Below are 13,737 nucleotides of genomic sequence, written 5' to 3'. Positions count from 1 at the left end.
TTCAAATATTGTACTAGAAACACTAGGGGCAGCAATTAGAGAAGAAAAAGAAATTGAAGTAATTAAAATAGGCAATGAGGAGACTAAATTATCACTCTTTGCAGATGATATGATGGTCTACTTAAAGAATCCTAGAGAATCAACTAAAAAGCTAGCAGAAATAATTAACAACTTTAGCAAAGTTGCAGGATACAAAATAAACCCACGTAAGTCATCAGCATTTCTATATATTTCCAACACAATTCAGCAGCAAGAGTTAGAAAGAGAAAGTCCATTTAAAATCCCCCTTGGGGGGCAGCTGGATGGCTCAGTGGATTGAGAGCCAGTTCTAGAGACGGGAGTTCCTGGGTTCAAATATGGCCTTGGACACTTCCTAGCTGTGTGACCCTGGGCAAGTCACTTAACCCCCATTGCCTAGCCCTGTAACAAATAAAAAAATTAATATAGAAGGATATATAAAAGATATTAGGGTTTAAAAAAATAAAAAAATAAAAAATAAAAATCCCCCTTGACCAGTGATGGGAAAACTACAGTCCCTGGGCCAGATGGGGGGGGGCACCCCCTGAAAAGTTCTATCCTGCTGTGGGACATTATTCCTAATCTTTCGAATACAATGAGTAGGATACAACACAATGAAACTTCTAAAGAGTTGCCTAAGAAACAGACCAACAGATGAGTATTTCCTTTCCTTTGGCCCCCTCTTTCAAAAGTTTGCCCATCATTGCTCTAGACCAATGATTCCCAAAGTGGGCGCCACTGCCCCCATGGTGGTTGCTTCAGCGATCCAGGGGTGTGGTGATGGCCACAGGTGCATTTGGGGGAAATGAATAACTATAAGGGGGCGGTGATAGTATGTGACAGGGGGGGCTAAGTAATATTTTTTCTGGAAAGGGGGCGGTAAGCCAAAAAAGTTCGGAAACCACTGCTCTAGACAATATAAATTACTTAGGAATCTATTTGCCAAGACAAACACAGGAATTATACAAACACAACTACAAAGCACTTTCTACACAATTAAAACTAGATCTAAATAACTGGAAAAACATTAATTGCTCATAGGTAGACGAGCTAACATAATAAAAATGACAATCCTACCCAAACTAATTTACTTATTCAGTTCCATACCTATCAAACTACCAAGAAATTTTTATTGAATTAGAAAAAATTATAACAAAGTTCATATGAAAGAACAAAAGATCAAGAATATCAAGTGAACTAATGAAAAAAAAAGTGAAGGATGGAGGCCTAGCAGTACCAGATTTTAAATGGTACTATAAAGCAGTGGTAATATAAAACAATATGGTACTGGCTAAAAGACAGAAGGGAGGATCAGTGGAATAGACTTGGAGTAAGTGACCTCAGCAAGACAGTCTATGATAAACCCAAAGAGCACAGCTTTTGGAACAAAAATCCACTATTTGACAAAAAATTGCTGGGAAAATTGGGAAAAAATATGGGAGATTAGGTTTAGATCAACATCTCACACCCTACACCAAGATAAACTCAGAATGGGTGAATGACTTGAATATAAAGAAGGAAACTAAAAGTAAATTAGATGAACACAGAATAGTATATTTATCAGATCTGTGAGAAAGGAAAGAATTTAAGACCAAGCAAGAGATAGAGAATGTTACAAAATGTAAAATGTATAACTTTGATTACATTAAGTTTAAATGGTTTTGTAGAAACAAAACCAATGTAACCAAAATTAGAAGGAAAGCAACAAATTGGGAAAAAATCTTTATAACAAAAACTTCTGACAGAGATCTAACTTCTCAACTTTATAAGGAGCTAAATCAACTGTACAAAAAAATCAAGTCATTCCCCAATTGATAAATGAGCAAGGGACATGAATAGGCAGTTTTCAGATAAAGAAATTAAAAGAAATTAAAACTATCAATAAGCACATGAAAAAGTGTTCTAAGTCTCTCATAATTAAAGAAATGACTCTGAGGTACCACCTCACACCTAGCAGCTGGGCCAATATGACAGTAAAGGAAAGTAATAAATGTTGGAGGGAATATGGCAAAATTGGGACACTATTGCATTGCTGGTGGAGTTGTGAATTGATCTAACCATTCTGGAAGGCAATTTGTAATTATGCCCAAAGGGCTTTAAATGACTGCCTGCCCTTTGTAAGAAAAAAAAATTGATATAGAAGGATATACACACACATATATATAAAGATATTAGGGTTTTATTAACTGCCATATTGATAATTTAAAAAACCACATGCCTGCTAAGATCTAATTCAAATGCCCCACCATGCTTTCCCCCTGGCTGCTTCATAGGAAAAAGGAAATACCAATCCCAATCTCCCTATTTAAGCTTCTGTTTACATTGTCTTACTTCACCACATAAGGACAGGAAGCCTATTGAATCATGGGAAATGTGGTTTGTAAGAGATCTAAATGTCCACAGGAATTGATGCAGAGAGAAAGGAGCAGAGCCAGAAGAACATTGTACACAGAAACCAATACACTGTGGCAAAATAGAATGTAATGGACTTCTGTACCAGCAACAATGCAATGACCCAGGACAGCTCTGAGGGACTTATGGTAAAGAACGTTACCTACATTCAGAGGAAGAGCTACAGGAGAGGAAACACAGAAGAAAAGCAACTGCTTGAACACATGGGTTAAGGAGGACATGATTGGGGATGTAGACTCGAAACTACCACACCAATGCAACTATCAACAATCTGGAAATAGGTCTTGATCAATGACATGTTAAAACCAGTGGAAATGCGCATCGGCTATTGGGGGAAAGAGGAAGTTGGGGGGGGGGAGAAGAACATGAATCATGTAACCATGATAACTTTTCTAAAAAATAAAAACCACCCTAAAAAAAAATAAATAAATATCCGCAGGAAGTTTAGATCAGGGATCTCAACACTAAGCTCAAGGACCCCAAATTTCCAATATCGCACCTTTGATCCAGTAATATCACTACTGGGTTTGTACCTCAAAGAGATAATAGGAAAAAATACATGCACAAAAATATTTATAGCTGAACTCTTTGTGGTGGCAAAAAACTGGAAAATAAAGGGGTGTCCATTGATTGGGGAATGGCTGAACAAATCATGTTATCTATTGGTGATGGAATACTATTGTGCTCAAAAGAATAATAAACTGGAGGAATTCCATGTGAACTGGAAAGACCTCCAGGAATTGATGCAGAGTGAAAGGAGCAGAACCAAGAGAACATTGTACACAGAGACTGATACATTATGGCACAATCAAATGTAATGGACTTCTCTACTACATCTGCTAAAGAAACTGCAACCTAAAGTAGGGGCAGCTGGGCTAGCTCAGTGGATTGAGAGCCAGGCCTAGAGACGAAAGGTCCTAGGTTCAAATCCGGGCTCAGACACTTCCCAGCTGGGGTGACCCTGAGTGACCCATTGCCTACTGGTTGTGGCCCTATGCTCCTAGAATGCAGTCCTAGGATTAAAAAAAAAAAAAAAAAACTAGCAACAATGAAATGATCCAGGACAATTCTGAGGAACTTATGAGAAAGAATGCTATCCACATGCAGAGAAAGAACTGTGGGAGCAGAAATGCAGAAGAAAAACATATGATTGATCACATGGTTTGATTGGGATATGATTGGAGATGCTGACTTTAAATGATCGCTCTATTGCAAATATGAATAATATGGAAAAAGGTTCTGAACAATGATACATGTAAAACCCAGTGGAATTGCTTGTCGACTCTAGGGGAAAGGTGGGAGGGAGGAGGGGAGGGAAAGGACATGAATCATGAATCATGTAACCATGGAAAAATACTCTAAATTAATTAATTAAATAGTGAATGGGCATGTAAAGACAAATAAAAAAAATTTTAAGGCTAACTTTCACCCGTCTTCTTAAAATCTCTTTTAAATTAACTCTCATCCCTATTTTGTCTCTACTTTAGATCCTGTGATATTGGAAATTTGGAAGTCCTTGAACTGATTGATCTTGAGGTCTCTAGTCTAAACTTCCTGTGGATGTTTAGACCTCTTACAAACTACATTTACCATGATTCCTCTTGTGTAATACAGGTGGACAGGAAGTGTACAAAGGTATAAAGACTCAGGACAGGCATTGGTACCGCCTCTTTTTTCCTGCTGAAGCAAGCCAGGTGGGAAGGCATGGTGGGCATTTGAACTAGCTCTTATCAGGCACGTGGCTTTAATTATCAATAATATGGCTTTCAATGAAACCCTAGTATTTTTAAATATATCCTTCTTTATTAATTTTATTTGTTACAATCCTATCCTCTACTCTATCTCCAGCTTTCACTTTTTTTCCCTGTTTCAAAAGAAGAGGATATCTTGCTTCACCTAAAGATCTGATTCCACTTCCCCTACAAACATTAAGTTGTATTCTTTAAAAACAAAACATACTAGGGGCAGCTGGGTAGCTCAGTGGATGGAGAGCAAGGCCTAGAGACAGGAGGTCCTAGGTTCAAATCTGGCCTCAGACACTTCCCAGCTGTGTGACCTTGGGCAAGTCACTTGACCCCCCCATTGCCTACCCTTACCACTCTTTCACCAAGGAACTAATACACAGAAGTTAAGGGTTTAAAAATAAAAAAAAAACAAAAACAAAAACAAAAACAAAACATACTATACAAACAACAAAATATTTCTTGTTCTACTTTGTAACATTCCAATTTTTCTCTTTCACTAACAAACTTTTTTACTGGACATAGCAGCTAAACCTTGAATGAAATAAGAGATCATTTATCTAATGGGTCCACTATAAATTTATGTTAATCTCAACTGGGCCCTCACTAAAAGGCAAACCTTCTATTCTCCCTAACTGATTTTGCTACACCACTCCACAGTGGCTGTTCCAAACCTTAAGCATCCCATAGCATCTGTTCCCTCCACCCTCTCAGCTAAAGGTCTCATCTCATACTTTAACTGAAATAATTCTTTCTTCCTCCTTATATTACTCAGACTACATCTTTCATTCTTATCTCAGGTTGTAGGCCCTCTCAGCCAAAGCAAAATTCCCTCTACATTCACTTTTAATCCAATCACCTCCTTACTTCAACAAACTGCACTGTCATTCCTATTCTCTAATCTTCAATCTCTTCCTATCTACTGCCTACAAATAATACCCTTGTCTCCCTGATGCTCAAAATAACCCCTCTATATGACTAGCTATCATCTCGTATCTTTTTCCCTTTTATGGCCAAACTTAAGAAAGCATTCCACACTGGATGCTTCCACTAAGTTTCCTCACTTCCTCCTAAACTCTCTGCAATCTAGCTTTGAACTTCAACAAATGAAACTGCTTTTCTCTAACATTACCAATAACCTCTTAATGGCCAAATCTAATGCTATTTTCTTAATTCTGATGTTCCTTGTCCTATGCAGTATTTATATTGTCATTTTCTTCTTCTCGTTATTTTGTCCTTTATAGATATCTGCGAGACTTCTCTCTCCTGGTTCTCTCTTTCTTGGTGAAAGGCTCCTTTGTTAGTTCTTCACATTATGCTCACTGTGAGTATTCTCTAAGGCTCTTTATCTTGAAGTCCCCTCTCTTTTCCTTCTATATTATCTGACTTAGTGAATGCATTAGTTTTTATGGGTTCAATAACCCATCTCAAAGATGATTTTCAAATATACTAAGAGTAACTCTTAGTCACCCAGGTTTAAAACTTTGATGTCAGCAATACTTACTCTCACTCTCCCCAAATATCCAATATGTTAACAAATCTTGTCATTTCTAGCTTCATAAAAACTCAGAAGAAGAGGAAGTTAGGTGGCAAAGTGGATAGAGCACTGGGCCTGGAGTCAGGAAGATCTGAGTTCATCTGGCTTCAGACATTTGCTAGCTATATATGACCCTGCGCAAGTCACTTACCCCTGTTTGCGTCAGTTTCCTCATCTATAATATGAGCTAGAGAAGGAAATAGCAAATCACTCTAGACTGAAACAACAAAAAAATCATATTCATCACATATCCCTTTTTGCATTCACATAATCACCCTCCTAGTTCAAGTTCTCATTTCCTCTTACTTGAGCTATTGCAATAGCTTTCAATTATCTACCTATCTCAAATCCCTCTCTAATCCATCTTTTTCAAAGTTAAAATTTATTTTTCCTCCTACCTTGCCTATTATAATAAACATGCAAAGGCAAACAAAACAGATTCCCTTTTCTATCAATTCCAGTTCTCTGATCTCTTCTCTCTGACCTGTTATACCATTTCTTATTACCACTTAATTTTGGCACTCATAGAATATTTCGATATTTCTACACTGCCTCACTTAATTCCCCTCATCTTTTCTAACTACCAGTAGACTTAATTATTATTATTTAACTATTCCACACAACTAAATGTAATTCTTTGGGGAAAGCATTCTTTCATTTGATTTCTTCCCAGTACAGTAAACAATATCTTGGTGGTCTGAAAGGGTTAGAGTATTTCCCAATGTTTATTCACTAGGAATGTCAAGACCATCATTTGCTATTCTATTGTTCCACTATCTCCACATAACATCATGCCACAATTTATTGTTCTTTTGACCTAGATCATCCCATTTTGGCAATTAAGAGAATAGACAGTGCAGCAAACAGTTATAAATAGCTGTAAAATGAAGAACTAATGAAAGTTTGATGAGCATTCAGAAATTAGAACTATGAGTTTTCCAAACCATTAGATGAACTAAGATGAGCTAAAGGCTCTGTCCTAACTTTTACTTAGAATCTTTCCAAAGGAACTGAAGAAAAGAGTTAAACTCAAGTGATAAAACTGTTACAAACCAATTGTCTCAAAACCTAGAAAAATTATCCATGTCTGCTCAAGGATTTTATGATTAAATTAAATCCACTGTCAACCTAACCTCTTAAACCTTTTTATTTTGGATAGAATGTTATTATATTTCAACAGTTCTCAATAAAGAACTTAGTATAATAATGTAGAATATCACCCTCTCTACCACTAATAGTACAAGAGTGCTAAAAGGTTAATGTGGTAGAAAAATCTTGAGCCCAGGCTATCCTGAGTCCCAAGCTATTGATACACCCACTGCACATTGCTACAACTACCCCTCATCTAATATACTCAGCAAATATTCAAATAGTGTTACTTTTTCTAAAAGGAATACAACATTTCTGATTGCATTATTCCCTGGAAATAAAAATACAGTTAAAAAGGGAAATAAAGTAGTCATTTGTGAAGATAGGATTAACTCTCCCCAGTCTATCTTTAGCTAATCAAATCAAGAACTCAAAACACCCCTATTTACCATTAAGTATGAAAGTTCACAAATCACTTACTAGAGTAAACTCACACCTCCAAAGGCCACTGCCTCCCGGACTCCCTCCCTCAAGCAGTGCTAGACAAATTGGAAGACTGTTTCTGTGAAGAGGAGTGACAATGAAGTGCTTTGGAAAAAGAAGCATAAAAGAAGAGACCAGGATGGTCTAGCTTTCATTCCCTTCCTGGCGTTTGGAGAGATTGCTTCTGGAGATTCCTTTCCTGGCTGAAGGAAACTTTTCCCCTGGATCCTCCATCAGTTTGCTGGGTGAGTGGCTGAGATTCCTACCTTGGCTTTGGAGAAAGCTATGTTGGTAGAACCCTCACTAAAGACACCACTGGGACCTCTGGTTGAGGATTACCAGAAAATCCACATGGAGACAGAGTCTTGGGGAAGCCCAAGACTTTCCACCTCTTTGTAAAGAAAACTGCTAAAAGTCATTTTGACTTAAGCTCTTCTATTTTAAAATTGATAACCAGAACATTACTTTATAACTCTTGTATTTAGCATAAAACCTAAACTCTTACACGTTATACATTACAGAAGTTTACTTTTAAAACTTTCAATATAGTATTTTGTTTATGACCTATTTTAAACCTTCTAAACACAAAATAACTTTCTACCCATTTAACACGCAACTAGTTGCTATAATACATAAAGAGATGGACTGAACCAGGAAGACCTGATTATGAATTCTGTGGATACTGTGATGTATGATCCTGGACAAATCATTTAACCTCCCTCACCCTAAGTATCCTTATCTGTAACAACTATCTCACAGGTTTGTTTTAAGGATCAACAATTTGCTTAATTTTTAAAAGTGCTCCCTCCAATCCAATTAATGTTTCAAATCTCTTGCCCAGATGATTGTGTGTTTTAATTTATGTTATATAGGCAGATACCACTTTCATTTAATGGTATGCCATAGGATTTTTTTTTTTTGGAGTAAAAGAATAACAATCCAAAAAAATTAACAGGGTGAGATTAAGTAAAGTAAATACTCTGGAATTGGGATATTTGAAAATCTAATCTCTGACTAATCCTTACCATTTATTTATAATAACAAATAAATAATGATATCTCTAAGTCCTTCACCTTCATCTCAATATAGTAAGTAAAGCCTTTAGGGAGCTTAGTGCTAGGTATGTGATGTAGATTCACAAATGAATCTGAGAATTATTAAAACAGTTAATCCATAAAGGAAGAGGAAAGGGGGATGGACTTATTCATACAACAAAATCTGTTCAGAAGCTAATAGGAAGTCTTTGTTATATTGTGAAAATTTCATCTTTACTAAGGACCAATTGGTTGTGGAACATATATCCTTTGGGTATCATTAAGCAAAATGGAAACAAGGACACATTAATATGTGACTTGTAATTTCCAAGCTAAAGTGGGCAGAGTAACATGCTATGGGCAGATCTCAAAAAGTGAAGAGTTATGATCACCCCACTTACCTTGGTAATGCTTAACATAGTGCAAGTGCTATAGTACTATATACTCTCACCACTCTCAAGATACCACACCATCACTGAGTTCATGATAAGAATGGAAAGTTAAAAATTAAGTTCATTGAGAATGAACTTCATTTTTGAATGAACTTCATTTTGAATGAACTTCATTTTGACTTTATATATAACAAAAATGAACTTCATTTTTGACTTTATATTCCCAGAGCCTGGCAAGTGTGTCATAAATACTTATTGAATTGAATTTATGTCCTAAATCATAACAAACCTTAAAACAAATATAAAAAGGATGGGTAGGATATGGTGCCATACCATAGAAGCAGTCAATCTAAGAATGCAAAGTTCTCAAAAATGCAGTGATGGCAAACTTTTAGAGATGAAGTACCGGCCACCCTCACCCCCAGACCAAGTGCCATGCCAGCCCACCCAGTGTTGAATGCCACCCCTCACCTCTTACCCCACCCCAGCCCATTACCCTAGACAGGAGAGGGAGGGAGGAAGCACTCCCATTGGGCTGCTGGGCAGAGGGGCAGGTAAAGTGAGGAATGTCCTTGGGTGCATGGAGAGGGGGAGGGGAACAGCTCCTCCCTGATTCCCTCTGGCTTTTTAGTAATGAACTCTGGCAGGTGGCTGCAGGCTTGCCCACAGAGAGGGCTCTGCATGCCTTTTGGGGCATATGTGTCATAGGTTTGCCATCACTGCTCTAGAGAAATAATTCTAATGAGGAAGAGAAAGGAAGCTGCTTTAAGAGAGCAATGCAAATATGAAAAGAATTAATCAATAAACTCAGCTTTTAAAAAGACATTTAGAAAATGAAAGCAATAACTTTCTTGAGAATGACTCAAAAAAGGGGTGGGGAATGGGCAGGAAGGAGGGTGGTTTGGGTTTTTTTGGTTATGTTCAAAGAAGGCTTAGGAACTATTAAGGGCTAATGATGAGAAGGCTGAACTATTGGGGCTCATTGTTTTTATTTTCTCAGTCAAGAATAATAATCACTGGATTAGGGAAGATAAAATATAAATGATTATGAAATAACCATTTAATTTTCCTCATACTAAAAAGCTAACAGATATGATTACTGCTACTGAGGATCTTTTGTGCAAAAATCATTCACCCTATTTTCAAAAAAGAGAATGGAATCTACAAACTATCTACCTGTGAATCTAAGGAAACAAGGATAGACAGATGACTTGCCGGAGATCATACAGATCTTTAAGAGGAATAATCAGGATTCAAACCAGGGCTCTGGTAACTTTCAGTTAGAACTCTTTAAGTGCTCAGAAAGTGAAGCAGTAACCACTAAAAAAGCCCATCTAGAAAAGCGTGTCATGATAGTTTTTTCAAGGTAACTAGATGGTTTTTTGTCCCTATCTTGACTTTTTCACTTTAACTATAGAACCCTTTCTATTGTATCAAACTATCCTTTCATAGTAAACCTGTGTCCTCCTAACCTGTCATCAGGTTATGTTCAATCTCTTTTGATTATATAAGGCAAAGAAGATTTAAAAAATATTTCCAAAACAACTAATTTCAAAAAAGTTTTGCTTTTTTTTAATCTCCCAGAAAACTGAAGCTGACTGTATTCATTAATACATGTGATGATGAATAGATGAGGACAGATTATGACAAACATCAGCGCTACAACAGAATTCTATATCATATCACTATATTTTACTTCATTGTTCATTCAACATTTAAGAACTCTTCTTGACAAAATATAGTCAGTCTTTTGAACATGCCTCAGGGAGAGAGTTTTTACCTCCATGAAATTAGGAATATGGTATATATATTTTACGGCTATAGAGAAAATTGATAGCCAGTTTACAAACTTATAATTCCAAGTCCCTTGGCTATAAATGACAGCAGTGATGAAAAGAAATCAAATGATTTTATTTAAGTTTACTTAAAATGGCTTAAGAATTAGATCTTACTGGGCTGAAATTTAAAGTGAATAGTTAGTTGGCCTTTCTTGATATAAAAAGGAGAAAACTATGTCTGCATTGTCCTTGAGTGCTGGTACTATGTCTTTATTTAACATCTGTATTTCAGTGCCTTATACATCACAGGCATTGAAATTTAAAAAATTTAATTTTTTTCAAAACTTTCAGTTTTTAAAAATTATATAGAAGCCAAGTAATTACCCCATTTCTTGTGGCTCATTAACCTAGAAAAAAGTATTATTTTTCTCCCTTGACTTTTCCACTAAGAACAAAATGATACAACAATTAAAGCTACAGAAACAAATATTAAAAAACATTAAAATGACTATGTCTACTACAATACATACAGCACTAACGGGAAAATAGTTTAAAACTATGAAATTAAAGTTGATAATGAATGTGTGGGAAATAGCTTGATTTAAGGAATATTCTTAAACTTCTTGATTGCTTTCAAATTTAAACCAAAGTAGTAGTTAAAAAGTCTCACCTTGCCATGGCTTCTTTCCACTTTCTGAAAACATTTATTCAATGAAAGGTTGTGTCTGACAGAATTCTTCCAACCTGTTGGTGCTGTAGCAAAATATGGAAAGCGTTCCAGAATCCAACTGTAGATTTCTTTGACTGGCAGGCATTTATTTGGAGAATGTTCAATAGCCATATAAATGAGAAGACTAAATGAGTAAGGGGGTTTTGAATTCCCTGATTTTTTTTCTGTGTTCTGGTAAGATGGTACAAAAGATGGCACATTATCACCCTCAATGTCATATATTGGACTAACAATAGGAAGACCTTCACTTCCAAGGCTGAAGTTTGTTAGAAGATTAGTACTTTCATGAAGCCAGTTCAAGTTTGTAAGCTCATCATCTGCTGATTCGCTGTCCACTAAAGTAGCTTTTGGCCTGGCAGCATCAACTGCTTCAGGCAAACTTCCCATTCTGTAAATCTGGCTTAGTCCTGCAACCTTTTCTGCTCCAGGAGTTTCTGCTCTCTTATCTGGAGTCATTCCAGTTACGGGACCCATTTAATCCTATGGCTCTGCAACAAAGAAAACGATTATAAATTAGTGTAATTCTTAAGACTCTTAACCTGTTTATGCACTCAATTTTTTATTAATAAAAAAAAAACCCTTACCTTCTGCCTTAGAATCAATAATGTGTATGGTTCTAAGGCAGAAGAGCAATAAGGGCTAGGCAATAGGGGTTAAGTGACTTGCCCAGGAACACAGCTAGGAAGAGTCTGAAGCCAAATTTGAACCTAAAACCTCCCATCTCTAGGCTTGGCTCTCAATCCACTGAGTCACCTAGCTGCCCCCAATGTATTGATTTAAATACACATTAAATATTTTGTTTTCCCAACATATGCTTTTATATATGTGTGTGTGTATATACACATGCACATACATATACATAAAATAGCTTTATAATGTGAGAAATTTAGAGAAAGCATAAGGAAATAGAATATATTACAAAATTATTTTAAAAGACTAGTTACTGAATGCTATTGTGAATAGTAATAGAAAATCTATATAAAAATCTGTTAATTATAAACATAAACCAAGTTTTTATCCCAGTCATAATTAAGCTAAAGAATAAGAAATAAATTCTGAGGGACTTATGGAAAAGTACACTACCCACATTCAGAGGAAGAACTATGGGAGTGGAAACAGAAGAAAAACAACTGCTTGAACACATGGGTTGAGGCGGACATGATTGGGGATGTAGACTCAAAACTACCACACCAATGCAACTATCAACAATTTGGAAATATGTCTTGATCAATGACACATGTTAAAACCAGTGGAAATATGCATCAGCCATAGGGGGGGAGAGGGGGGGAAAGGGAAGCTAGGGGAGGGGGGGTGAAGGGGAAAGTAAGAGCATGAATTATGTAACCATGTTAACTTTTCTAAAAAATAAATATTAATGTTTTAAAAAAGAATAAGAAATAAAAACTAATATTTGCAATGGCCACTAGATCCTACTACTTGAGAAATTCATTTTCTAAAATAAAATTCCAAATAAGTCATCCAGTCATGACTGTAAAGCTATAAAACAATGTATATGAATATTCCTTTATCCCAGTGGGGGTTTGGGGGGGGGGAGATCACTCTATTTGAGAAACAAAAATTTCAAGTAAAACGTCCCCACTGAATCATTATTTGGAATAATCCAAACTACTTTATAGTTTTCTTCTTTAAATTTATATTTTTAAATGCTCTATAATCTTATTACCTAACAATTCTAACTTTCCCATGCAAAATTTGGTGAAGTGCGAGGCCACTTGCAGGTATTAAATGAAAATTATTATCTATGTTGGTCACTTTGGAATTAAATAAAATTATACTAAGCATCATATATACTCACATAAATTCACAGCCCCCTTATGTTTTCATTTTTAAAAAGGGAGTGAGAGGGGCAGGAAGTTCATGTAAGCATCTGAATTCTAGTACCTGTCTTTTAAACCACTTCTCTGCTTCTGAGACTATAAAAATTTGTAGGAAGGAAAAGTAATTTATAAGTGATCAAAAAATAGCACTGGAAAGAAATTCTAAAAATGTAGAGTTCCAGATTTGGTCATCAAAAGACACTTTTGTTTTACTCTCAAAAGACACTATCGTCCAAGAAGGATAATAGACACTCAATTGGAAAGGACATTAGAAAACATTTAACAGATGGGAGAAATGCTTAAAGATAACAAAAAGCGGCTGTTGGTTTTGGTTTTTTTGTAACAGAATAGAGAAAAGAGAAGGATCAAAGAAAAACTAGAATTATGACAACTGATCTCGGAGAGAAGGCAAAGTGCTTAGCCCTTATTTCAGTTGTTTTCTCTGCCAAGAATTATTTGTGGATTGGCACAAAAATAGCTAATCTGGGATTTGCTATCCAAGATAATTTTAAGGAGAAAGTAAAAGACCATATAAGTTCAAGTCACCTGGCCCAGATGAACCATATCCATTGACTAGAAATCCCCCATATTTCATGTTTGTCCTATCTGAGGCACCTTGGAAACCCTAAGAGGTAGTGCCTTCATCAAGTAAAACCTTCTTCTAGAAGAGGAAAATTAATATGT

General features: G+C 36.1%; 1 protein-coding gene across 2 annotated transcripts in view; it reads right to left on the bottom strand.

The window, feature by feature from the left end:
• FOXN2 (forkhead box N2) overlaps positions 1 to 11,689 on the bottom strand; it is a 44,152-nt gene extending 32,463 nt beyond the window's left edge. For both annotated transcript variants that reach the window (XM_044660657.1, XM_044660658.1), the window contains exon 1: positions 11,156 to 11,689. In XM_044660657.1, coding sequence (XP_044516592.1) covers positions 11,156 to 11,689 — 534 coding nt within the window. The remainder of the gene's footprint in view (positions 1 to 11,155) is intronic.
• Positions 11,690 to 13,737: the final 2,048 nt, after the last annotated feature.

This window comes from Gracilinanus agilis, chromosome 2, assembly GCF_016433145.1.
Source record: "Gracilinanus agilis isolate LMUSP501 chromosome 2, AgileGrace, whole genome shotgun sequence".
Taxonomy (NCBI): domain Eukaryota; kingdom Metazoa; phylum Chordata; class Mammalia; order Didelphimorphia; family Didelphidae; genus Gracilinanus; species Gracilinanus agilis.
The sequence above is the reverse complement of the archived record's forward strand: the minus strand, read 5'-3'. Positions and strand labels throughout refer to the sequence as shown.